This window comes from Phytophthora infestans, genomic scaffold (assembly GCF_000142945.1).
Source record: "Phytophthora infestans T30-4 supercont1.23 genomic scaffold, whole genome shotgun sequence".
In the NCBI taxonomy this organism is placed as follows: domain Eukaryota; phylum Oomycota; class Peronosporomycetes; order Peronosporales; family Peronosporaceae; genus Phytophthora; species Phytophthora infestans.
In genome coordinates this window covers 1,101,879-1,127,847 of record NW_003303736.1, presented here as the reverse complement: position 1 = coordinate 1,127,847, position 25,969 = coordinate 1,101,879, and the positions used below count along the sequence as shown (strand labels likewise).

The following is a 25,969-nucleotide window of genomic DNA, read 5'->3' as shown; positions in this document are numbered from 1 at the left end:
ATTCGGTCCGCTACGGTTTTGGGCTCAGAACCTGTAGCACTTTCAGGAATGCGGGAAGAGTAGAAGACGAGAAGCGTTGTTTGAAAGGTAAATCTGAAAGTGAATTGAAAGTTAGCACACTCCTAGTTAGCTTCTCACTACGACTAACCTACGAGCCTTGCTTCATACGCAGGTGCTGGTGTCATCGGAAGCCGTTTGTCGTCGCATGTGATGGCACCAGTCACAAAATATTCATGCAAGCTTATCCTCATGGCCGACGAGCAACTCAGCCCTTCGTTTGGGCTGGCACTTAAATCAGTCATCCCACTTTGGGCATTCCACCTCCTTGATCTCCAGCGGCTTCTCCGTTGGAGCTGCTGTTGCCACAACCTCGTCACCCAAAGTCCATGGCGAAATCTCGGATATCCAACATGTATGGCTCGCCCCTTTTGAATTTCTCCTGAAGATCTGTACTGACTTTCCTCGATTTGGTAATTAAATTAGTCGAACAAAGCTTGAGTTGTTCGAAGCTTTGGATGGCGTTGCTGCAACTTACCCGTCAGGCTTTTCGCCAGTTTCACGACTACGGTCAAATAGTAGCTTTTAAACACCCCGCGCACCAATTGTTCCAAGTCCTACACGAAGAGTACTATATCCAGTGCAAGATAGACGTTGAATGCCTCGTCATAGGCTCTTCTTTAAGCTTACTGGAAGGTTGGGTATGTACAGTGAATTACCCTTCGCCAGGACAATATTTGTCTTCTTCTTTTCCCACTCAGCGGCCAAACTGTCGTGATTATTGGCGATTGGCACCATTTGCAGTAGATTGTGCCAGAATCTCAACAACGACGCAGATTAGAAGCGCTGTTGGCCAACAGAGGCGCAGCGTAAGCTTCGCGCAGTCCGATGAAGCTTTGAAAAATCTTGGCAGCTCGTTAAGTAAGGGTGGAAAGGGAAGACGGGTCTTTGGAGATCTGCTGGACGACACTGTTAAGTATCTGCAGCTACAGCACATTGACTGTCGGGTGGAGATGCTCGTGGGCGCGGAACAGCCAGTCCAGAATAAAAGTGGCGGCGCGCACGTAGTGCTCGAGAACGGAGGGTTCGCTATTCTTATAAGTATTTCTAAACGACAGAAATATTGAATTAAAAACACGCTTTGGCCTTGTTCTAAAACCAGTTTTTAAACAAAAAACCATATATTTTCTAAATGACTGAAAAAGTGAAGAAAAAAAGCGCTTACCCTATCTCTAAAATCCTGTTTCCAAGATAATAAAAGGACGAGCTTAGCGTCCAGGTTTCCCAGAACAATAATATTCTCAGAAATCTGATGCGTCATGTATTATCCAGGGATGGTACCAGGTTTAATTCAAATTTCGGAATTAAAGAGAAGAATTAGGTGCAAGCAATTTATGCGAACTGCATAAATTACTTAAATAGGTATTTTCCAGGTAGAAACCTAGGATATTCATATGTGCAAAATATGGGTAAAAGTGGAAATGAGGGCTGGTGAGTTGTGTCGGAGCGACTCTCAGCCAACCAAACGGCAGAGGTGATAGCTTCTCAAAGCGTTAGACATCCTCAACGCATTCATGTTTTCTCCAGGTTGAACCAGGTATTGACCATGTATTGAACTTAGTCAGCAATTCTGCGTATCCCCCTCTCCCGTTGCCTTCTTAATGATCTCGCTCGCCATTGCTTTTAAAACCTTCAGGTTCTTTTTGCCACCCATGTTGTCGTATGGCTTGACTTGTTTAACAGCTTTATCAACCACTAAGCATCTCCAGTGACAACCCCCCCCCCCCCAAAGTTTACGGGTAACAGCACGTACGGATGCAAGGCGACGCCCTCAGCAATGCGCTCTAGCGCTTTGACAGGAAGCGAGCCCATTTTGCTTGAGTTCTGAGGAAGCGTGATCGCTACGTTATTCTTGTAGTGCCTCAAATACACCGCAAAAACTCTCATTGCGTTGTCATTCAACCAAGCCGAACCTCGAAAACAGAAAAGATCTGAATAAGCCAAATCAAACGGCGCTTGATCACTTGTGCCAGCATCTGAAATGGGCACTCGGTCGTGTTTAACTTGTGTGACGTCCGCTTACCCGTCGACCTGTCACGCTCCGACCATCCGAGCAAAATCTTCGAGTCTGGAAGTCCTTGGTACCGAACTTGACTGCAAAGGGGAGCGTTACGACGAGCGATGTTAATCACCTCCTTCACCACGATTTTCTGACGTGTAGCCTCCATGTATTCCTTTAAGCTCACCATTAAAGAGGCCCAGTAATTGTGCTGAGCCTTAAATGCAGGAACTTCAGTCAATACCTCATCCTCGATGTCCGAAACGGTCATTTTCCTTCCTTGACGACGCCGTTCCGAAGGCTCTTCAGCCACTTGAGTCTGTGCGACGTCTTCCTCCGACACACCCGAACTGTCCGAGCCATTCATAGTCTCCTCACCGGCTGTTTCCGCGGCTTTCCCGTCGTCGGCCTGCTCCTCCGTGGTATCCTCGGCGGACTTTCCCTCTTCTCCATCGTCCTCTAAGTCCGCGGTGAAGGGCTGAGATCTCTGCATAGTTTATAATGCTTGAGCCCTCTCAGACCGCGTACGCGCATCATGCACGCGAGCGATGTCTGCCCGTCGAGCTTCCTCGGCTGAGCGCTCCTTCTCCGCCATCGCTGCCTTAATGTGCAGCTGTGCGTACGCGCAATCGTCGCTCCGTCCGGGTCGGAGCGGCCACGTGTCGCGATTCTCTTCCGTCTACTGGTGGCTGAGGGCCAAAAGAAAAAAAAGGGAATTTAGAAGCGATTCATTCTACCTGGGCAATACCTGCTGATATACATGTATAATACATGATGGGGGAAACCGGACGCGAGGGGTGCTCATAATAAAATAACTTCAACAAAATTTGTCCTTAAAATGAGGACGAAATAAGATGCAAGATCGTGAAATTCCGAGTGATTTTGTCCTTAAGACCTCGATTATAAGGACAAAAATCGAGCGCGCCAAGCACAATTGCTATGACAGTTGAGACACCCGACGCCACTTTGTATGGAATTAAAATTATACTGATTAAACTATTCCATTTGACGATTTTTGTCCTTAACATTAGGACAAAACACTATCCGGGAAATCATTCCAGAGACCGTACGGTACAGCAGCTCATGCAATAACGCGTAGGTTTAGCGAAGAGTTGCTAGTACGGTTGTAGAGAGCTAATACAGGGATACATTTCTATATATGCTCACAGGAGCATCTACCAAAACTGAGGCCAAGCAAGGCCATCAACTTTTGGTCCTCATTTTTGTCCTTAATTTCTTTTTGTTGGGGATAAGCTGACTGTTTAAAAACAAAAGGAGTCGACTATTAAATTGTCTAAAAACAGGGTTTAGAAAAACATGTCCCTTTTCAATCTTGTTGAAACACTGTAACTTATTATAAATCTTTTCAGAAAACTGTGATCATTTACCTCGCCAAAGGAAGTTGGTGTAATCGCTTCTGTAGGACGCGTCATGGACAGCGGTGTAGGATGTAGTTGTCCCAGACATCATTCGTTTCAACGTCGGAAGACAAGAGCGCACCATTTTTCTCCGGAACAAGTGAGGGGTCGTTAAGCTTTTGAAAGTATCTGAAGGCTGCATCGATATTCTCCACAGAGACGTGATCGAACCAGTCGTTCTGCTGCAGCTCTGCGGGCACAGCTGGGTATATATTAAGGGTTGGAGATGTGCCCGCAGCTGCCGGGGGCTCGAACGCTTCGGGAGTAGTTGTGGCTGTGAGGTCAGAATAGTTTGCTGAGCGTGAGTTACTTTTCTTTATCGGCGATAATAGCCAGCGATGAGGACGTTTAATCTCTTCTCGGTACTTTTGAGCGTGCGTCATGACTTGACGAGTTGTGCGAGTACCGACAAAATACGCCACATGTTTCCACGGCCCGGATAAAAACATCTTCAGAGCTTGAAGAAATAAATCGTGCTATTCAGCTGTCCATGACTGTCCGTGGCGTGGAGATTTCTCAAGGTCGTAACTTCCCTTTGACGTGGCTTCGTTCGTTATTATTGTTGGCTCCTGGTGGATCTTCTTCTTCATGTTGACGGTGCCAAATGGACGAGTCTGGGGTATCTTGATGTGTATTGCGCTACCATACCTTGGGTCCAATCCCACGAAGAAATGTTCGCTGCGGACACGTCTGGAGAGAGACATTGCGTATGGACACTAAGTAGGGAGTTGATTCTTGGAAAAAGGTAATTCTGGAAGTGAGCTCCGCAACATTGTATCGCACGTGGTGGAACTGTTTCATGCTCTGAATATTATTAAACTTTATTGTGCCATTTCGCTGATTCGCAGCTGACCCGCAACAGCTAAGATTGAGTCAGCGGTAGAAGCGGAGGTGAACGTGAGTTGGTAGGTTAAATTCTATCAAACCACAGAGGACATTACGATAGTCGAACAGCTTTCTGGGATTGTTTTCAGATATTCACGCTACTCATCACTTGACTTGTGACGCGTGGCTCCTGATGACCGACAAACACTAAAACAAAGAGAACATAGCAAGTAATAAGCACTGTTAGTTTATAGCACCTCAAGCAGAGTAGTGAAGGCAAGGTCCGCGACAAACAAGCTCAGGAACGATACACGCTCTCAAAGGGAACACCCTAGACACGCGACACCAAGAGTGAGCGTGCTCTAGTGGCTACCGGACCTTCTGCCCAGCGTAAGGACACTCGTGGTGAGGACATATGCTCCCACTGTGACCGTCCGCGTCACAACATTCGTCAATGTCGCGGCTCAAGCAAGATCTGCAATATGGTCGAGTGAAGCTGGCACTGTCTTGCCTGCCAACTTTGCATTCAAGAACACCGTAACTCGAGAGTATCCCTACCGCGGCTCCAAGAACTGGAAGCAAGAACGACCCAACAGCAGAAGTGGTATTAACCACAGAGACAAAACTGTGGTGGCCGTGGCGAGAAGCACAATCATGCGAATGGTGGAAAGTACCGCTGTCGTGAACAAGGCAACAATCGTCCGTTTCAATCCGACAATGACGACGATGGCGACAATGACTGCGAGAACAGTCGCAAGTTGCTTCATCAAGGCCGTCGCGATGTTAGTTTGATCGCAGTTGCGACGTCGATTAACCCACCAGTGAGCCTCGCAGCCAAAGCCAATGACCCACCAGTGAGCTTTGCGGCCAAAGCCAATATTAAACTGGACCCTACCTGGACCATCGACTCTGTATGTACGCGCCACGTGACACACGAATCCCAGTGGTTCCGTAGCATCTCCACAAGTGGTGGATTGATCACTGTGGAAGGCAACAGCCAGATCCCAATAGAAGGCTTTGGACGAGCTGAACTGGAAGTCACAGACTCTAAAGACAACTCGAAGACGCTCACCCTTCAAGGAGTTCAGTACGCGCCTCTACTGCAGTTCAACCTGCTGTCAGTCCCGGCTGCCGTGAAGCAAGACTACTGCTTCAGCTTTGATCGCAATTAGTGTGCTGTACAGACAGACTAGCGCTTCAAGATCAAGGCGGCAATGGCGACCAACACTGATTTGTATCGGTTTCAGGCTCAACCAGTGGTGACCGCAAAGGCACTTGTGGCCTCGGGTAAGCAACGATCTTTTCTGCTTTTGCACAAACGTCTTGGTCATCCTAACGCTCGCATTCTGCACGAACTATCAAGGAGCCAAGCCATTGCTAGTCTCGATGACTCTGCAGCTGCTGGTCCGTTCAGCTCAGTTCCTCTGTGCTGTATACACGTTAGCGAAGTCACACCGCGCATCATTCTATTCTAATAGAGTAGTTGAACGTGCCACATCTCCCTTGGGAAAAGTGCATTCAGATATCTGTGGTCCATTTCCTGGGACTAGCCTTACTGGGTGCCGATACTTTGTGATCTTTATCGATGACTTCTCCCGATTCATGTTCACCTACCCTATAAAGCACCGTGGCGAGCTATACGAATGCTATGATACCTTCAGGAGGAAAGCCCTAAACATCTACCGACGCAACAGCAATGTACTTCAGCATACGCACAGCATTGAAGACCACGATATTCAACGGTTTCAAGCGGATAATGCGAAGGAATACGAGAAACTTGGCCGAACAATCTTTCAGAAGTATGGTACCCACGCCCAGCTTACGAACGCGTACATACCTCAGCAAAATGGTGTTGCTGAATGACGCATGCGAACTATCATGGAATGGGTACGGGCACTACTGCTGGACAAAAAACTCCCAAAGCAACTCTGGGCGGAATGTGTCTGTCACGTGACCACGCTGATCAACATCACACCTAGCTCCAAGACAGGCCGGATCACAAGAAAGGACACCGTCTGATGGAACTCAACACTCATGCTATTGTCTACAGCAGGGATGTAGTCTTTAAAGAGGATGAATTCCCCTCTCTCGCCAACTTGACGTCCACTTTGGGGCCAACACAGGATACGCAGATGCAACAACCTGCACCTCCACCAGTACCTGAAATTGCAAAGCATGCACCTGCAACGGTCACATCCGTACCGCCTACACCTGCGGAGACCATCAATTAGCGCAGACCTCCATCATTCAGGGAGGCGCTCGATGATAATAAAGTGGTACATATTTCATTAAGAACGGAGACGCGATTTGATCCTCCATCTCCTCCTGCACCTGAGCGGCCCCATCTTATACATGACACGGATGTAACGTTCAATTCTGAAGAAGTTTTACAGGAAAAGGAAGAGCTTTAACAATTACTGTACACTTTACTCGCTATTCGGTATGTGTCAGAGCCCACTACGTATCGAGAGGCCATGCAGTCTTCTCATGCTCATCAGTGGGCCAAAACAGCAAATTCGGAATACAAGTCCCTCATAGACAATACAATATGGGTGCTGGTACCACCACCTCAGGGACGGAGAATCCTTACAAGCCGATGGGTCTTTGAAGTGAAGTATACCGGCACAGGAGATATTGACCGCTTTAAAGCGCGTCTGGTGATTAAAGGCTTTCTCCAGGAATATGGCACTGACTACAATGAGATCTTCTCCCCAGTGATTCGAATGGAAGTCCGCCGACTCCTCCTTACGATCGCAGCCTTACTCGATCTAGATTTTCATCTGATGGATGTCAAAGCAGCATTTCGGAATGGCTTCTTGGAGGAGATCTACATGGCTCAACCGGAAGGCTTAAAAATCCCGGTAAGGATCACCTAGTGTGCAAACTTCTTAAAAGCCTGTACGGGTTGAAACAAGCCCCACGTGTTTGGTATCAGACACTATCGCTGATTTCAGCTCGCGAACGACGGCTGGTGTTGGTGCAACAATGAGAAGGTCATCAACATACATTGCGATGTAGCAAGTAGCATTGTCGCACGTACGACAGAGAACGCAGCGGTCTTTGATGAGCTTGTGAAACTCAAGACTTTCAAGGAAGGCCCCAAAAGAACAGGTTCTCCATGACCGATTCAGGGGAGGTGACGTACTTACTCGGATGGTCTATTCGACGGGACCGAAAGAACTGAAAGATCTTTATCCACCAACGCAAGTACGCTACGAAGGTCCATGACCGCTTCAGCAAATACATTCCGTACCCGATTGCAACCCCAGCAGAGAGGAACTTTAAACTTTCCTCAAGCAGTCAGCATAGCAATGATGCAGAGAAAGATGCGATGAAAGACATTCCGTATCGTGAAGCAGTTGGTAGTGTTATGTACCTTATGGTAGGCACCAGGCCTGACATGGCATTCTATCTACGTGAGGTTAGCCAATTCCTAGCTAAATCAGGAATGGAGCACTAGAGCGCTGTCGTTCGACGTCTCAAGTATCTCTCAGGTACAAAGAACTACGGACTTCTTCTTGGTAGATCAACTGATATCACACCAAAGAATCTAGCAAATAGCTTGACAGCGTACTGTGACTCTGACTACGCTAACTGACCCGACAACAGACGATCTGTCGGTGAATACGTCACTATGCTAGCAAATAGTCTAATCTCATGGCTCTCACGCAAACACCACACTGTGGTACTTTCAACAACAGAGGCAGAATACATCGCCCTTTGTTACTGCATGCAAGAGATGATATTCCTCAAAGTGCTCCTCAAAGCGCTAGGCTTTGTTACTGCATGCAAGAGATGATATTCATCAAACTGCTCCTCAAAGAGCTAGGCTTTGCCACAACCAAAGCAAACACTATTCATGAGGACAATCAGAGCTGCATCAAGATCTGTTACAATTTAGAGCTGCATGGGAAATCAAAACACGTACACACCCGATATTGTTTTGTACAAGAAAAGGTAGAGCGACACGAATTCACCGTCGACTATTGCAACACAAGCTAAATGGTTGCTGACATCAAAAAATTGCTGGGAAAGTTCATTATTAATAAGGCAAACCGCAGAAATCCCTACCAACGCCTACCACCTACTTCTTAGTGAAGACGATAACCGGACGAACGAAGGACACGAAGTTGATCCGGGTAGCTTGATCCGGAATCATAACGCCGTCGTCATCAAACAAGAGTCGTTTCGCACCTTGTACATGTAGCACGAATGCATGACCAGTGAATGAGTCATTGTAGGCCGCACAGAGGTAGAATCCATTGCGAAGCTCCAATTCCTCAAACACACGAGATCCGCGTCAACCACCTAGTACGAAATTGTTCTTTACGAGGGCCTTGAAGATGACGTCACGACGCGCACCACGAAGATCACGCAGAAACTTGAGAAAGATCGCCCACGATGTACCTTGAGACAGGTCAAGTCCATACTGGTTGCGCAACTTCTCAACGAAGTCGTCAATGTCCTTCTGGGTAGCAATGTCCGGTCGTCCAGCCAGCTCCGCCACTTGTACAATCGCCTTGAACATGCACAATCCAGATGTGTCTGCACCGATCGTGTGCTTACCAAACTCGTCTTGCTTGCAGAGCTTGTCGAACTCGCTGACGTCTGAGTCTTTCCACCTGTCGACGAGAGCAATCTCCTCCTCGAAGCTATCCTCCAGCAGCGGTTGTCTTAGCCCCCACGTGCTGGTAATACCGGCGGTTATGGCGGTGATACACCACCCACAAGACGCGATACTCGAATCCCAACTTGCTTTCGCGCCTGTTGATTAGTCTGGCAATCTACCAAGTTTGCTTTGTCGTGGCAAACTTGTCACCAGCTGTGACTCGGGACGGACTAGTACTCACCGTAGATACGGAAGTACAGCTCGTAGGTGTCGGTCGTAGCAGTGCCTTGATCTGTCGCAGTAGCGGCTTGGCCAGGTTCAGTATCAGCTTGATCTGTCGCATTATCCGTTTGGTCTGTAGCAGTAGCTTGCTCTTCAACCTCACGGTCTGGCGATTCGGGTGCGAAATCATCCTGCAGAACTCTACAGCTCCTGCACACGCGAGCAGCAGTCCTGTTGCCTACCGTACACAAGCGGCAAAACCAGGCCTGGTAGTCCTGCTCGGTAGCAGGTTCCGCTAGCACATCAAGTGCTGTTGCCGGATTGGAAGTGGGTACATCACTGTCACTAAATTCACTCACATAAGAAGCATTTTGTATGGCTGCAGCCATTTCATTACATTACCCCTCTTTAGTGACATTGGATACGCGTGCAGCGTCGGCGCGTGCTGCATCTTCGTCAGCCACGCCGCTGCCGCCGCGCGCCTTGTCGCTGCGGGGGTCCCTGGCGCTTTCTCCCGTCGATGTCCTCGCCGCCGAGTCCGCTGAACCGCTTGCCGCCAGCGCTGCACGCCGTCGCGCCTTTGCACGCTTTCGCGCTCGAACTTTGGCAGCCGTGGGCCGCTTTCTCTTCCCCGAAGCGGATGGATTGCCGTCCGTGTCCGCCGAAGTCGCTTGACCGTCAACCGTCCGTGTCCGCCGAAGTCGCTTGACCGTCAACCATTGCCTGCACTAGAGCCCATGCCTTCCAAGACGAGCGTCCGCCGCAAGGTCAAGACAGGGCAACAACTAGCGCTTCCTTGGCGAACTTCGTTTTGATTGATTTTATGTTCAACCTCTTATTCTGCATACTCTGTGAGTTATGTAAAGATGCAGGAAGGATGCTAGTGTAAGGCACTTCACATAACATAGCACAACAAACCTCTGTATATAAATACCTTTGTAGCTCAATATAGGTATACCAGGAGGCGGTCTAATTATAGCATCACCAGCCTTTCTTGTAGCGGCATGACACCGCCGCTGCTCGCTACTCTAATTTCACTTCTTCTTTTCTTGTCTTTTCCTCACGTACTCCTACGCTCTCTACGATACCTGTCATAAGCACCAAAGCGAACAGACGGAACACTAAATTCATGGAGGTGCAAGCTGACCGTACGCTTACTGTCCCCATCAGTAGAACGGATATTATGAGTTTTCAGTACGTCTACATTGAAGAGGCCAGTTAATCAAACGTTCACTGATGATTCAAGTTTACGAGCAGACATGCGTCGCAAAGAAGCGCGAAAATGCAGAAGGTGTGCAGCAATCTTTGCTGGCGACTGTGCCCATTGGCGGCAACCATTGACACTTTACCCAGCGAAACTATTTCATCAATTAAAAAAATGAACTAAAATTAAAAATATAAATATTTTCAAATGATCAAAATTAAAAGTGTGCTGGAACAGAATTTGAATGAGATAAAACAACAGTAAGCGTAGGATAAGTTTTACTATTGAGTCACATTTCATTGAAAAAATGTGAGATACGACATTTGCTACTTGCGGCTAATTCCTCCTAAACCGATGTGCTCTGCAGAGTTAGAATGCAGCTCAGGGCTCCAGGCAGCATTCCATCGCGTCAGCATGAACGAAGAACACGACCATCCCCTTTCAGGTCTCCGGGATCCAACTTGGCGGCCGTTAACTGCTGCATCACGGCTTTCTTCATCGCCCTCCTCGTAGCCATCAAATGGCCCAGCTAGCTCGACCTCTTCGTTGAAGAAATCTTCAACAGGGGTCGTCTACGACTTCGTTCTCTTCCTCTTCTTGACCGGGATATCGATTTATGGCGTGCTCAGCAGCTCTCCGATGGACATCGGGTCTTTTGTGTACGTGTACGAGATTATCACAATAGGCCATGGTGTTCCTTCACGGCTCCCAATTACGGCATTGATATTTATCGAGGGCCTATCATTTGCAAAATGGTGACAATGGGTAGCTAGTGTCAAGCCGTAAGTTATGATATCTCCAAAGAGCAAACAATAAGATAGAAATAATGAATGAAAAGCAACTTCATGTTAGTAATTAACAAGTTGCCTTACCAAGCGTTTGCGGTCGCACCGTTTGTTATGAAAGTCACGATTTCTTGTGTGAATAGCTGCAAGCTGAAGCGCTCTTGAGAAGAGACCCGGCAGGTGACTCGTGAGTGAAGGTCACTTGGGGCTTCTCTCATTGTATTTGCTTTTTGGTAGCTCATTCTCCCTTTGACAAGAAAGAGAACATATTGGTGTTGCGCAGGAGCGGGTTTTCGGAATAAATGGAGGACATCCCCACCCCTCCCTTCGTTTTTACTGAAATTTGCCAATTTCTGGCGACTTCTTTATATAATCAGATATTCAATCTTTGTAAATCTGATAATTCGGGTTTTGCTTGCGAATCCACGTTTCGATCGCCTTAGTTTCATGGTCGAGATCGGAGCCAGTGAGATGGCTACGCCTGAGAAGCTCAAGGACCACATCCTGCGAATGGCCATTTACAGCAAGAGTGATAAAGAACTTGCTGTAGCTGGTGGTAACGGTGTACAAATTCAAGGCCATAGACAATGCCAGCGGCCAGGGCAAAATCAGAACCATAATCATAATTCTGTAGCAATGTGAAAATTGTGTTGCCGGACGAGACAGCCGCCATCGCGTCCAAGATACTGAATCAGCAGCAGGGTAAATGCTTTGAGTGTCATCGGCCAGGTCGCCAGCAGAAGGACTGTCCAAAGAAGAAGAAGCCGGTGCCCTTCTTAAATTCAAAGCCAAGCAGACCACGTATACCAAGCGCCTCAAGAAAGGTGAGAAGATCAACGTGCTGGTGGCTCCTATGACGCCTGTGCCAACTCCGCCTGCTCCGGTTCCAAGCGCTTTGGTGGTGCCTGCTCCTGTCACGCCACCTGCCCTAGAGACGACAACTCGTTTCAAGAGGATAATACCCTGGGATCACAATGCTGAAGAATATGCAGCTGGGGAGTGATGCCTGGATAAAGCAGCTAACGTTCATGTGGCATCGGACCCGCACTAATTCACTGAGTACAAGCTGTTATCAGACCAGGAAGCCGACATAGTGCGTGAATTTCAAAAGAAGCTCGCGGCTGTTCTGCTTGGTCATTGAACCGTGAAGATCGTGGTGAATAACTGTGCATCTGATGCTGCCCAAACTCTTCACGATGTGCTCCTGAGCAAGAACCTGCTATCACACTGGAGGCAGGGGACCAAGGCTTTGACATTGAGTGTCTTGAGCGAAAGGACAAAAGAGTGTACGATATCTGGAAGAAGGACGCAAAGTTACTAGAAGTGGGCCGAAATGTGCACTTTTGATGCTCAGAACTCATTTCATTCGGAGCACGACAAAGAACAGAAAGCGGTGAAGGAGCGGACATCTTCGAGCCGGCCTTCACCACGTGCAAGCATCACTGCTGACGATGCAGCGTATTGGCAAAGATGGCACGAGCGGCTGGGCCAGTTGTGCCCCCAGTAAGGATGATACTCGATCGCGGCTTCGTTAGCGGTATGATGCTGTGGCAGCGCAGATTTGCTGGCTGCGAAGCATGCCATTTGAAGGGCAGATTAAACCTACGCTAGAACTTGAGATCAAGCAAAAGAACCAGGTTTTTTATTCCTCACCAGAACTCCAGTGCGAAAGACACCAAGGATATGCTAGCAATAAAACATAGCTACTCTCGCTATATAACGGTCTATGCGCTAAAGTCAAAGACGACCTCGCGGTAAATGTAGCCTTGTGACGTTACATCGCTTGAGCCTAGCGCCAGTTCAGCAAGTGCGAAATGCTGAAGGTCAGTGGCAAAGCGTTGGTTAGCGAGGCGATAAACCATTGATGTCAGCAACAATAGATCGCGTTGATGCCATACCCTCCCAATGGTTCGCACCTGAACCTGACAGAATGATAAAATCAGACGTTGAAGCACATGTTGAAGACCATGCTCAACATGACAGGCTTGATGAAGCCTCACGTTTGGATGCATGCTCTGGAGGTGGCTACATTCTTTCGCAATCGATCGTGTCAAAAAGCTACGCCGTATCGCCTGATGATGAACAAGAAACTTGATCTACATCGTCTGAGAAGATTCGTATCTATTGCCTACGTACACCTAGCCAAGGATCCGACGCGCGAAAGCTAGACAACAATTGCCGCATTGGTTTTGTGGTCGGTTATCTGGTGGATCAGCCAGGGTACGAAGTCTACTTCCCAGCAGAGAGGGTGGTGGACCACGTCCTGCATGCGTCTATTAACAAGGAAATCCTCTATACGGACCGCTATGAGGAAGGCTACCACAAAATTGTGACAAACTGGCTTTCGTCGGTGGTTGAAGATTCAAGTGGAGTAGAGGCATCTAGCAGTATCTACAGAAGCGCCATTGACGAAGCAGGCCTTGCTGTTGAGGCGGCCGACGACCCATCCGTTGATTTGTCAAAATTACCAGACTATGAGGAGCTTCATATGTTTTTACCTGCTGAGCACACACACACTATTCCACAATCGAGTCTTTCGACAACGAGCAATTGGTGGTTGAATAGTGTATGAGCATGCCGATATGTACTGCGCTTCCAACTTTGAAGGCAGCACAAGTTGCAGGGGACGCTAGTCAAAATGAAACGACGTCTCGATCTGACAGTTTCCTCAAAGCCCGACAAAGTCTCCACATCTAGAGGGTGTAACAGCTCAAAACGGGGATCAACCTGCTGAAAATCACGCGTTTGGGGACAATGTTCTGGAGGAGAAATCTCCAGAAGGCGATATTTGTAGCAAATCATGCGAGTCTATGCTTGCTGAACCAGCTATAAATGAAGTGGAACCTCTAAATGAGTCACCCTTGTCGCCATCGGAAACCGAGGAGCAAACGTGCGGTAAACTCCTGAAAACCTATAAACTCTCCGCCTTGAGAGTAAGCTATCTCAAAATTCTGACGAAGCACGCGTATACCGCAATGGAGAAGATAGTTCACCTGCTGCAAGTGATTGGACGTTACGTTCGCTATGGAGCAGACTCGATGTCGTAGATGGCTACGACTACGGACATCTAAAACGCTTTGAATCTCAGCACCTATCTGCGAAGCCTATCGGATAGAATACGGTAGATGTATTCGCGCTGAAGCGTGAACCTAAGTTCTTGCAGAAAATAATTTACCAGAGAATCAAATTCTGAGTCTGAAGTAGCTCGACGGTATATCAAGAATATTACGATGTCTCGGAGCTTTCAAAAGGCTATGTGCTCGCCTCAAAGTCGCGAGTGGCTAGAAGGAATGAAATATGAGGTCGATGAAATGTTCAAGAAAAAAGTGTTCGAGCTGATCGACGAATGTGAGATGCCGGTTAAGGCGCATCGACTGAGCTCCATTTGGCGATTTCAAGGCAAGGCGATGATGAAGGATTCGTAAACGGTGACGACCTCGATTGGCCGGACGTGTTGACTCGTATGGAGTCTGGCCGTGTAGTCATCGATATTGCGGTTAAATTAGGACTCGATTTGTATCAAGATGATATTGATACAGCCTACTTGAATGCTGTTTTAGCAGTACATTCGTGGGTCCCATGATTTCCTGCGCCCGAGAGGACAAGCGTATCGCACTTTTCGGTCTTCACCAGTCTGTGCAGAATGGTTTGGAAAAAATCATTCGTTGGCTGACGTCGATGGGATTTGTGAGTACGCAAACAGAGCCGTGTCTATATGTCTTCTACAAGACGGCGTATTTGCAATATTTCCATTGTATGTCAACGATGTTGTACGCGCTACAAGCTCTATGGAGCTAAAACCTTCTTTGTTTGTAGCGTTTAACGCTAATTATGACTTCAATGACGGAAATAAACTACATTCGTTTCTGGGAGTGCAGGTTGAGCAAAGTGATAACTGAATTCGCATTCACCAAGAAAAGTACTTCAACGAGATCTTAGAGCGCTCCGGATTTGACAGCGCTCACGGCTGTGCGACCCTAAAGGAGACGATGGCAAATTGCAGTCAAAGCACGGATGGACAAGATGGTGAACTGTCGCTCGACTATCGAGGTGCTACTGGGGCATTTATCTACCTAGCTGCAAGCTTTCGACCCGATATTGCCTACTCTGCCGACTACCTTAGTCGATTCATGACTAACCCAAGGAAGAAGCACTGTGGCGATGTCAAACGTACCCTACGCAACATGTCAACAAAGAACTTGAGAGTTGTAAAATCGCCGGATTGCACGGGTGCCAAGGCGATCGTGCTACAGGTGACCCATGCGTGAAGGTCACTGAAGTGTCTTACATTGTATTTACCTTTTGGCAGCTCAGTCTCCCTTTGACAAGAAAGATAACACATTAGTGACGAGAACGTTGAAGACTAAGCATTCTATAGGAACGTTGTGTTTGTATTACATAGGATTCCTAGCTTACGCCTACGCGCAGTTCTGCACAATCATTGAACGCGTAACTACAGTATTGCACAGGTCTAACATGTACATACTTACTGGTCAGAACTGGAATAGCGTTCTTGCCTTCGTTCTGATCAGATGCCTCTAATGTCAGGACTAAGAAAATACGTATGCATTTAGAAAAGATAGTTGAGGTACGGGTCGTCAACAACTGCTTCTACTACCATTCCTTAATGGCTTTAAATATTATTATGTATTATTATTAATGAGTCGCGCTCCGAGCAAAATTATCACTTGTGAGACTAAATTTCTCTACCAACTGAGCAACACTCGGTCCTAATCCAACAACCACACAAAAACAAACAAAACAATTGTGCACGTGGGAGCGAGCACAACCAACACCTCTACAGCATTTACATTTCTTCCCCTATTAAACAATAGTCAATATGTCATTTTGACTATTATTTTTTAGGTGGATGAAATGAATTATTTATGAATAATTTATGAGCAGGTATTATTCATACAATGGTAGTATGCGGAGCTGTTAATAGGTAGAGCTGTTAATAGGTAGACATCTACTATTTTACAAATGACAGTATACTGAATTTGCTCAACTGGGTCATCGGTGAATGCCACACCCAATATTTGTGTATGCCTGCAGAATTCCGCGAGGAATGGCAATCTGTAAGAGCCTTCTTCGTTTGTCTTGTGCTGCTGTTCGCGAAAGTCTTCATTTTCGAGTTGACTTTAGCGCTCCTTCTGACTACAACAATGTGACCTGTTTAACATTGTCTTCTCCAATAGGCGCGCCTAGTAAACTTTACATCCATATTGTCGGTACCACCAGAACTCACCAGGAAATTCAGATAATAATTTTTGTTTGATCTCATTAATAACATTGAAAAATGCGATGCCGTCAAACTCATGTTTTTTGCCGGCATGGTAGCTGAAGACTAGGGTATTGGTACCGGATTTGCAAACGTTATCTAATACTTTAAAACTAGAAAATACCAAGACAGTATCCGGGTCGGACATTTTTCCGGTCAGGATATAATCCCGGTCACCCGCGTCACATACAAACTTAAGTAAGAATAGGAAATGGATACCCACTATTTGATTCGCCCTGGTTTACCCAAATATAGGTCTATAATCATTATAGATACGTTAAAGTGAAATGCGGGAAAATCCGCTTTCGATTACACATTCGCTGATATGCCATCACTAGCTGTGAACCTCAAACCAAACCTGCGAAAACGAGCGATGAAGAGCGTCACCTACGAAGCATATTTTGCCGCTATCGGCGCCGTCAAAGCCGGTATGGGCAAACGGACAGCGCCAAAACGTACGGGGTCCCTCGCGAATCATTGCGCCAGCGTGTGAACGGTGATGTGCTAATTTTGGCCCATCGAGGGCCACAACTCAAGTTTCTATCGGAAAGGTGGTGATCAAGGTCTGGTGGAGATAAGAATCCACCGCGCACTTCACGGCATGTGTGTAGGGATAGATATACTTCGCTGCATGGTGCGAACAGCAGCAGAAGCAACAGGAAGGCGGTCATGGACGGATGCTTTGCCTAGCAACAAATTCATCTCGCGATGGCTGAGAAAACACCTTCAACTATCCATCCGACATGTTCAGCTTTTGTCTGTAAAGCGAGCTCAACATTCTACCCCGATGCTGTGATGCGCTATTTCAGCAACATACAGAGCGGCTTAAAGAAATTGGATCTAACGGACAAGCCCGAGAGGATCTGGAGCTGCGATGAGACAGGCATTTGCCAGCAAGGATATGGAGGTGAACGGATCGTTTGCCCAAAGGGACTCCTAGCAAACGTTCAACGCTCGAATGACCGCGAATACACCACCTTTCGGCCTGTATTAGCGCTTCTGGTAAAAGGATACCACCAGGGCGTGGGAAATACAATATCCAGTGTTATTTTGCGTGAATCACATCCGTAATAAAGACTGCAATACCTGGCAACACAATAATAATCACTGCAATAATCACAATATATTGTTATTACTTAGTCTTCGACGCAACCGAGAAGGGTGGAGCAGTTCCACATACTGCGATTAGCACGAGAAACATGGGCGTTTCAAAATTAGCTGGTAAAGTAGATGAACGTAGCGATGTAAAAACAAGCTTACACTCAGAAAAAAGGATCTCGCATGTGTTGCTTGTCGGAGGAGCGCAGAGCAGGATCATACTCGACAGACGCCTGCGATGCAAGCCGTGCCTTCTTGGCTTGCCGGAGGACGGAGGTCGCGAAGTCGGCCGTAGCCGGCACTTCGTCTTGTAATGTAGACGAAGATAAAATGAAACTGTCGACTGCATGTAATTCATCCGCTGAGAGGGGTAGGTCGTTTTGCAGCTTCACTATTGCAGACTCGAAATGGGGCGAGTGAACAATCTCAGCTGTTGGTGCCAAGTAGTTAGCCATGACGGGATACTTAGCAGCACACGCATCAAACAACAGGCGCACCTCGGCAAGCGTGCACGCCTCCGCTTGGATTCTCACACACACACTGTCCAGCTCACGAAGCTTGTCCAATACACCTATAACGCGGCGGTGCGCATGGCCACGAGGCACAAACTCTTCAACAGCCTCCACCGTCAGGATCGCATCACGGATCTTGCAATATCGGTCAATCATCTGGAATGTAGACGACCAGCGCGTAGTGTTTGCCTTAACAGGCTTGTAGTCGGTCGCCTTTGCCAGTGCGGTAGCATTTTTGACATGACGCAGCTGAATCATCAGGTTTTGAATCAGATCTATCTGAGTCTGATAAACCTGCAGAAATCGATTAACCGCGAGGTTAAATCGATGACTTGCACAGCCAATGAGGGGGACGCCCATTCGTGTATCCATACTCTGATTGGTTGCACAATTGTCCTCCACAACATAGCGCACCATCTGCAGGTTCGTCTCGTACACAGTTAGTACGGTGGATATATGATCGAGGTGGGCTTCAGCTGTCTGGCCGTCTTTCATTGGCGAAAGCGCAAGAAGGCGCTGGTGGCGCACACCATTGTAGACGTAGATCGCGTAGATACCGAGGAAGTGGAGTAAGTGACTAGTCCAACCGTCGAACATTAAAGCAAAGGAGGTTCCCATCTCCTTTGCAATGATTGTTCCAACGGCTAGAGCCACATGACGCATGTACCGCTTTAGTGTCTTGGTAGTCGTAGGCTTCATTGTAACTACAGCACGCGTAGCCTTGTTTTCCACTTCAGTGATTGGTAGATTTCTCTCGATCACCCATACCATCCATTGGTAGATATTGCGCGTCTTATCATCCACAAAACCAAACGTGGTGAGTGCTGGCGTCTGCGTGGCATGAAGTTCTGCAAACTCAGCAGCATACCCAGCGTGCTTGCTGTTAAAGTGGCTGAGGAGATTGCTGTACCCCGTGCCGGGCGTCTGCTTTCGAGGAAGCCCACAGGATTTACACTCAAAGCGACCTTCGCCGAGGTCGTTGAAGTAGAATGCGCAGAGTTGACGGGAGGTCATCGTGGGTAGCGTGGTGGGTAGCGTGGCTAAGAGCGGTGGCTTGTTCTCTAGAGAGGAAATTGAGAAGTGGGGAGTGTGTGGATCAAAGCGCGCAGAGTGTATTTGCAAGGCAGTCGAGAACTGTTGGTTGTCAGCGCTCCTGGAAATGGTTGGAAGCGTGGAAAATATTGTATTATTGTGCTGAGTTTTGTATTATATTTATCTTGAAAAATCAATAGTATCGTTATTCCGTAAATATAATACCCGTAATATTGATATTATACTATTTCCCATGCACTGGATGGAAGGCGCTAAGAAAGAGGCCCGCTGTGCGATGCGTGAAAACTTAAATTTCAACTTTTACATTGATTCAAATGGTTTGTAAGTCTGCTACACCCTGAGCATCCGCAGTTGCTATTGTTAGATGGCCATTTTGCTCACATCCAAGTCGAGGTTGTAAAGTACGGAGCGCACATGGCGTCCATCGCTTCATTTTGACGGCCCACACGTCCCAATTTCTCTAGCCTCTCGACTTATCCGTCATTGGTTCTTTCAATGCTCGGTATGAGAAAGCCCTCAAGCGTTTTCCAGCACGTAGCAAAAACAAGTTCCTCGCTAAGGCTGATCGCTGGTATTGCCAGCGATCCGTTGATACAGGTATGCTGTTCTCATTAAGCGAAAATAGGATTTGAGAAAGCTGGTATTTTTGCACTGTCATTAGACGTCATGCTGAAAGGAATAATCGAAAGCAAGCCACCCGTATCTAGTGACTCGCTCCCACATCTCTCGGTCATTTTGGGGCACGTTGTTCCGCCGCTAAAAGAGATTGCGTTCACGGAGCGTCAAAAGCGGATTTTGCGCGAGCGCAGCTTAAATCTGGACGCGCTTAACGTTGTCTATCTGCTGTTGCGTTCAGTCGTAGCTCCCGTTTCGCAGAAACTTAAGCGTGGAGAATGGGTGAACGAAAACGTTTTTGGCGGGAAGCTGCTAAACTACGAGATGATGTTTACAGCTGTTGAGACCAAAGCTGCTGCCAAAGCCAAAAACTGCTAACAAGAAGTGAGAAACGTGCCTGTCATGAAATGAACCTACATGACAAAATTGAGCATCAGGCCGACAGAACCAAGCGCTTACTACAGTACATACAAAGCGAGCGTGATGGCTGCGTTTTTCAAAGCTAAGAAAGCCCGAGAAGAAGTTCCGAGTAAGGGTGCTGCTGCCGGCAAGTCGAACAAAATATATACTCTACCTCTCGGAGCGATAGTGTCAACTACGGAGGAGCAAGACATCATGATGTCGATTCTATTGTAAGTACGGTACTCCATACTTAACCCCTCAGTTACCAGAAGATCCGTGTTGGAACCGCCTATTTTACGTCGTAAGTTACGACTTTATTTTAGTATATTTATTTGTATGGATGTGTCTTTTCCACACTGGATTCCCGCTATAAACTGTCAGAGGATATTCTGAGCTACGTCGTATGAGTTACGACATTATGAGCACGTCGTATCACGAAAAGCAATAACTTACGACGTTCAAGTATTGTTTTTGTCGAAGCAGATGCCTATTTACACATCCGTAGAGATCCTCGTACAACAAAGAAAGAGCTACATTTACATAAACTAAGTGCTGTCCAAACGCATTCAAACGATTGCCGATTGCTGAGCTGGCTGATCCTCTTCATTGTCGGCCTCGCCGTCTTGTTGACAGAGCAGCTCACGCCGAGTTGGTTTTCGAGTACCAGCCTTGGCTGATCGTCGCAAGACGACTCGCTTGCCGAGCGATGCTGGGATGGAAGCCCCACTGTCAAAGTCTTCGTGCCAAATCTGATAGCATGTTTTGCGCACGCCTCCGTAGCTATGGCGCGACTTGGGGCAGAGGAAGCACTTTGCGTCTGCGTGTGAGCAATCCTCACAATAATAGGTCGTTTGAAAGGATTTTTTTCGATCGCCTCGTAGAAGAGCGCATACTTTGCAAGAGCGTTGCCGGCGCTTTTGGGTGCCTGAAACGGTGACCCAGTCGTCGAACTGGATGTGTTTGTGACCGTCTAGTCGGCGGCGCTTGCGAGAGCGAGCCATAGGAGAAGGTGTAGGAGCAGTAGCTTCAATGAAGTCGTCGGCTTTGAGCTGCATCAATTGCTTATGAAGTAGAAGATACCATTCTCCACGATCTTTTGGTACCAGCCTCTTGATCCGGCATGTTTCCTTGTGTGTGAGATACGCATTGACGAGTGCCATGTCCATGAAACCCATGAACAGTGACTTGTAATACTTCCTGAAACGGAAAGCCGTTTGGATTGAATAGGACTGCAGGCGAAGTTGATCATGTACATCAACTCCCGCCCATCCAGCGTTGGTAATCAGTAACTAACTTTGGGCATTTGACGCAAGACGGCCCGACCATCTTGACGTTACGACGAATAGAGTCCTCTGCCATGACCGGACCCGTGGCCAGGTAGTGGACCGGCTTTCGGTCCCACCAGTGGCAAGCTATCATGGTCGGTATAGCAGTGGAGCGAGAGAACGCAAATGTACCACGCTCAATCGCTCGAGGACGTGTTTTACGTTTCTCAATAACTTGCTTGTCGAACCCCAGTCTGTTGATCATGATCGTTCCCACCACGTAGATACCCATCGATAGAAGCTGAATAGCCAGTGGGATAGACGAGTAAAATCGATCGATCACTACCAATCGAAACCCTTGTGATCGATCTCCCAGAACGGCTTTCATGTTTCGAATAACTGCAGCAGCCCCCGTCTTGTCGTCGACTGCTTGCTGATCACCATCCTCGGTCTCACGCTTTCCGACGTACACCTCGAATCTATAGTAGTAAGTTACGACGTAATAAAATATCGTATTACAATTCAAGCCGTAAGTTACGACATAATTTTTAAACGAAACAAACTTACCGGTGGCAGTATGCACTCACAGAATCGCAAGCCATAAACAACTTGGTTCCGTATCGATGGGGCTTGTCGGGCATAAACATCCGCGTGGTGTTGCGCTTGGACGTGGCTGGTAGTACGCCTTCGTCAAACGAGAACTTACTACCGAGTGACCAGCCAGATCGAAACCGAGTTTGCAACGTGTCGACAACAGGCCGTAACTTCCACAATTTGTCTCGAATCCGTGGGGCTTCGTTGTTCACGACATGGAAGTCTCGAAGAATTGACGTGCAGCGGTTTCGAGCCATGAACTTGCCAAAGTTTCCGGCAGGTATTGCACCGTCTTCGGTCATTGACCAATGCCGAGAAAAGCGACGCGTCATTGGGTTCAGCATTCTTGCCACTAAGAGCCCAATGACGTGGAGTATCTCATGAGTTTCGTACGCAGCCTCGACGCGCAATCGCCTTTCAATCTGCTTAACAGTCTCGGGGGCTGGTACAGTGCGTTTCCTTTGCTTCTGTCGGATTCGCTTAGCTCTGGCGTGTACTGTCTGCTTCTTGTAGCGATTTGTCTCCTTGGTGATGGTAACCCACAGTGATTTTGGTAGGAAGTAAAATAGAAGCAGCAAGGGAGAATCCGCAATGTCCTGTAGCTCCCTGATCGGTACGGCGACGTCCGTAGACAGGCGAGGGTACCCTCCACTGTCAGCTTCGAAGATGGACGAAGGAGGACTCCATTCAAAGCTCCGGAGTGCGGCCTTGTCGATCGACTCCAGTGTTAATTTGCCACCTAACGCCTCGACAAATGCGTCGTCCATCAGAGCAACGTCTTCATCGTCCTCAAGTGTGTCGTCGGGGTACTCACGCCTCACGATGATATCGTCGCCACTATTGTCGCTGCTGTCGCTGCCACTAGAATCGACGGCCTCGTATTCATCCGAAAGATCTCCATCGCCCATAACATTCACGTCGGTTACCGGCAGTGCCACACGGCAGTCATCCTCCACAGTCTCACCTCCACACACACTTGCGCCTTCCTCCTCCACACTGGCGCAACCATCATCGTTGTCGTCCGAATTGCTCGACTCGGCGCCTGACAGGAGCCGCTGGAACGCCCCCACGACCATCTCTCGATCTGACTGCTCCAACGTATCCTCCGCTTCCGACTGGGGGTCACTGTCCGTGCCAAACATCGCCGATAAGGTGTTGGCCGACAGCGCGATGGATGTGTCTATCTGTGACGCCGTCACTGTAACGTCCACCGGCACGACCTCATCACTGCCCACCTCCCTCTCACTGTCGCCACTCTCTTCAGCAATAAGCCCAGTCTCGATTGCATAAGCCACCACAGCATCCTCCCCTAGACAAGTGATATAAATTAGACAAATGAAGCACATAACCATATACGAGCTTCGCACCAGTGAGCGACTTCCCGTCCGGCGACGTGTACGTCCACTCCTTCGCAAGTCCACCGGAAGGTCTCTTCGACGTCCATCCCACTGCACGTAGCTGCCGCCAGAGATGCTTGAAGTCGATGGCACGCACGTCCATCGTGCTGGCAACTGCTGATTGCTTCGTCCGCGTACTTGATCGAACTCTCGCCATAGTGGCAAGTTCTTGAATGAGACACCAGTGGCTCGAGTCGGCGCTCTCGGCCACTCATCATTCTGTTCGGTGCAGCACATCTACCCTTCCCCCACCCTTTCTTTTACATTTGCCGAATCGACCTCTTTCAGCTTATATAATTTGCCTCCAAACTTTGACTTGGTTAAAGTATCGTGTCCTCTTTTTTCGAGCCATTTTCTGTTTGAAGGCTCGAATTACGTCGTAAGTTACGACTTTCGCCCTACTCAAAGTCGTAACTTACGACGTTGGTAACAGAGGGGTTAAGGAAGATGACACGTTTTTTGTCGGCCCTATTTACAAAAATAGCATTTAACAATATAGTGACACGAAATACGTCTGGTACAGATATCAGCAGCACCAATAGGCATTGCTGTCCCTAAGACTTATGAGCTTAAAGCTTCACCAGAAAACCCCGACCATCATGGTTGCATTTACCATCCCGCATCATTTTCGAAGACTCAATCCTCGCCTTCATCGTGCGCTGTTTTGCTCTCGTTGAGATTTGTTCAGTACGAGTGGGCACGGCGTGAAGAAGTGGCCACATTTGGAGGAGTAAGCATCGAAGAAGTGGTGATGCAGGAAGTTACAGCTACAGAGATTTAAATACGTACTTATACGTGAAGCAGATGCTGTGTCACTGCGTATACCAGACCATTAAATGGCGATTAAAGTTCTGTTGAGATATTTCAAAGACCTGTTTGTCAAGGATGACAAGGCTCTCGTCTTAAATTTGTTGTGCTATCCCAGCCTTCGCGGAGATTTTGATAGTAGCCAACTTGCAGCTTCACCGGTAAGCGATGTTACTTGGACAGGAGATGCGTTTATTTCTCAGTAGCAGCAAATGGTTACTTATGCATGAGATTTTGCACAAGGGTGCAAACGAAGCGTTTATTACATAACGATTTACGCTGTCATCTTAATTAAAACACGCTTGCTACTTTTTCCAAGATGGCTACATGTAGCCATTTTATATAAATGACACTTGCACAAATGAATAGTCGGTACCAATTGGGTGCCACTTAGAGAGGTGTGACTTTACTGCTAATCGTAAATATATACATGTACGAAGGTGCGATTCTGCCTAAAGAAGCTCAATACGGTTTTGCTTCACACTAAGAAAAAAAGTGGATGTTCGAAATTTTACACAAACTAAACAGTAGACCTTGATGTCGATATTCACTTTCAAACTAGATAAATAGGCTACCAATGTAAATAAAGAATTCGAGGTGCTCTAGAAAATGGACCAAGCGAAACTCTTATAATCCATAGCTGCATCATGTTGCTTGTGTTGGCATTCACCCCGATGATGTTGGTTGAAGGGTGGTAGAGTTATACTGCGTAGTAGTAGTATAAAAGTGATGGTGGATGACCCTATTATAATACTAAAATTAATGCGACCTCATGAACAGCATGCGAAACATAGCTACAAACTAATCTCAGCCTTCGCGAAGTTTTTACTAGTGATGCTACGCCTCCAGTACAAAATCCGGAGCTTTTCCGCGCAAAGCGCGTGTGTGTTGATATCAGAAGCGCTATCACTCGCGACAACTTCAACGTGCGATTTACTTTATTATCCAGTTAGAGCTACTTCGAAGTATTTCTTTTTACATTCAAACTGCTGTGTGTTCAGCCACATAGTTGAGGTACCGCAGGAGCTTCTTCATCTTGAGAGTTTCGCCAAGCTTTTCCATCGCCCTTGCAGAGTTAGCTGCAGCTGCAATCTTGTCGGTAAGTTTTAGCTTGGCAGCGTAGTCGTCAACAGTCATCCCAGCTTTCAACATCGTTTTCATCTTCTCTGTATTCAGAGCCCTTGCTTCAGAGTCATCGTCGTTTTCAGCTGCCGTGTAGTGTTTCCTCAGTAGACGCTGGGCTGGGCCTACCAAATTAGCAGCCTGAACACCCGTGTTCGTCGAGAGCGCTTCCGTGGTAACCAGGAATGAAGCCGCAATTACAACAATCACATAAGAGAGGCGCATGGTTTGTTGGCTCGGAACTTGAGGGCTGGACAGCAACTTTGGAAATGAGTGTCGCTTTCAGTCGACCTATGTTTGCTGTGTGCTGCACAGCACCCTGTGCATCCGGCCATTCACAAGGTATAAAAAGCATTCTCCAAGATCGGTGGTGTAGCGGCATCGACACCTTGTCCTTTAGGTACTGTATTTAAGCCATTCATTGAACCTAGTACAAATGAAATGGACCTCTCTCAAAAAAAAGACAAGATCAGAGGTACCGCTGGTTCCCGGTGTTCTGCCGGTTTTGTTTCTGTTATACTTCTTAATACGCGAATAACTTGTATACGCTCATGTGTTACTCATTGCGCGGTTCTTCGATTGAATGCACACACAATAGCGCAAATCTGTTACTGACTTGCCTTGCGCTTAAATCCACTTAAAAACGATCTGGGCCGTTTCAAAATAACGAGAAATTTGTAAGCAAGTGAATCATTGAAAGCGAC

General features: G+C 47.5%; 3 protein-coding genes across 3 annotated transcripts; 1 reads left to right on the top strand and 2 right to left on the bottom strand.

The window, feature by feature from the left end:
* Positions 1-294: 294 nt before the first annotated feature.
* PITG_11386 (uncharacterized protein) lies at positions 295-2,651 on the bottom strand (the record flags this gene model as incomplete). The annotated part of the gene is made up of 5 exons (XM_002900936.1): positions 295-439; positions 988-1,091; positions 1,688-1,740; positions 2,081-2,543; positions 2,598-2,651. The coding sequence occupies 5 exons, from the start codon at positions 2,649-2,651 to the stop codon at positions 295-297; spliced, it is 819 nt and encodes a 272-aa protein (XP_002900982.1).
* Positions 2,652-19,295: 16,644 nt separating this feature from the next.
* PITG_11385 (uncharacterized protein) lies at positions 19,296-20,056 on the top strand (the record flags this gene model as incomplete). Its single annotated transcript, XM_002900935.1, has 2 exons — positions 19,296-19,384; positions 19,771-20,056. The coding sequence occupies 2 exons, from the start codon at positions 19,296-19,298 to the stop codon at positions 20,054-20,056; spliced, it is 375 nt and encodes a 124-aa protein (XP_002900981.1).
* Positions 20,057-25,124: 5,068 nt separating this feature from the next.
* On the bottom strand, positions 25,125-25,490 carry PITG_11384 (PexRD2 family secreted RxLR effector peptide, putative; the record flags this gene model as incomplete). Its single annotated transcript, XM_002900934.1, has 1 exon — positions 25,125-25,490. One exon carries the CDS (start codon positions 25,488-25,490, stop codon positions 25,125-25,127), a length of 366 nt encoding a protein of 121 aa, XP_002900980.1.
* Between the last annotated feature and the right edge of the window lie 479 nt (positions 25,491-25,969).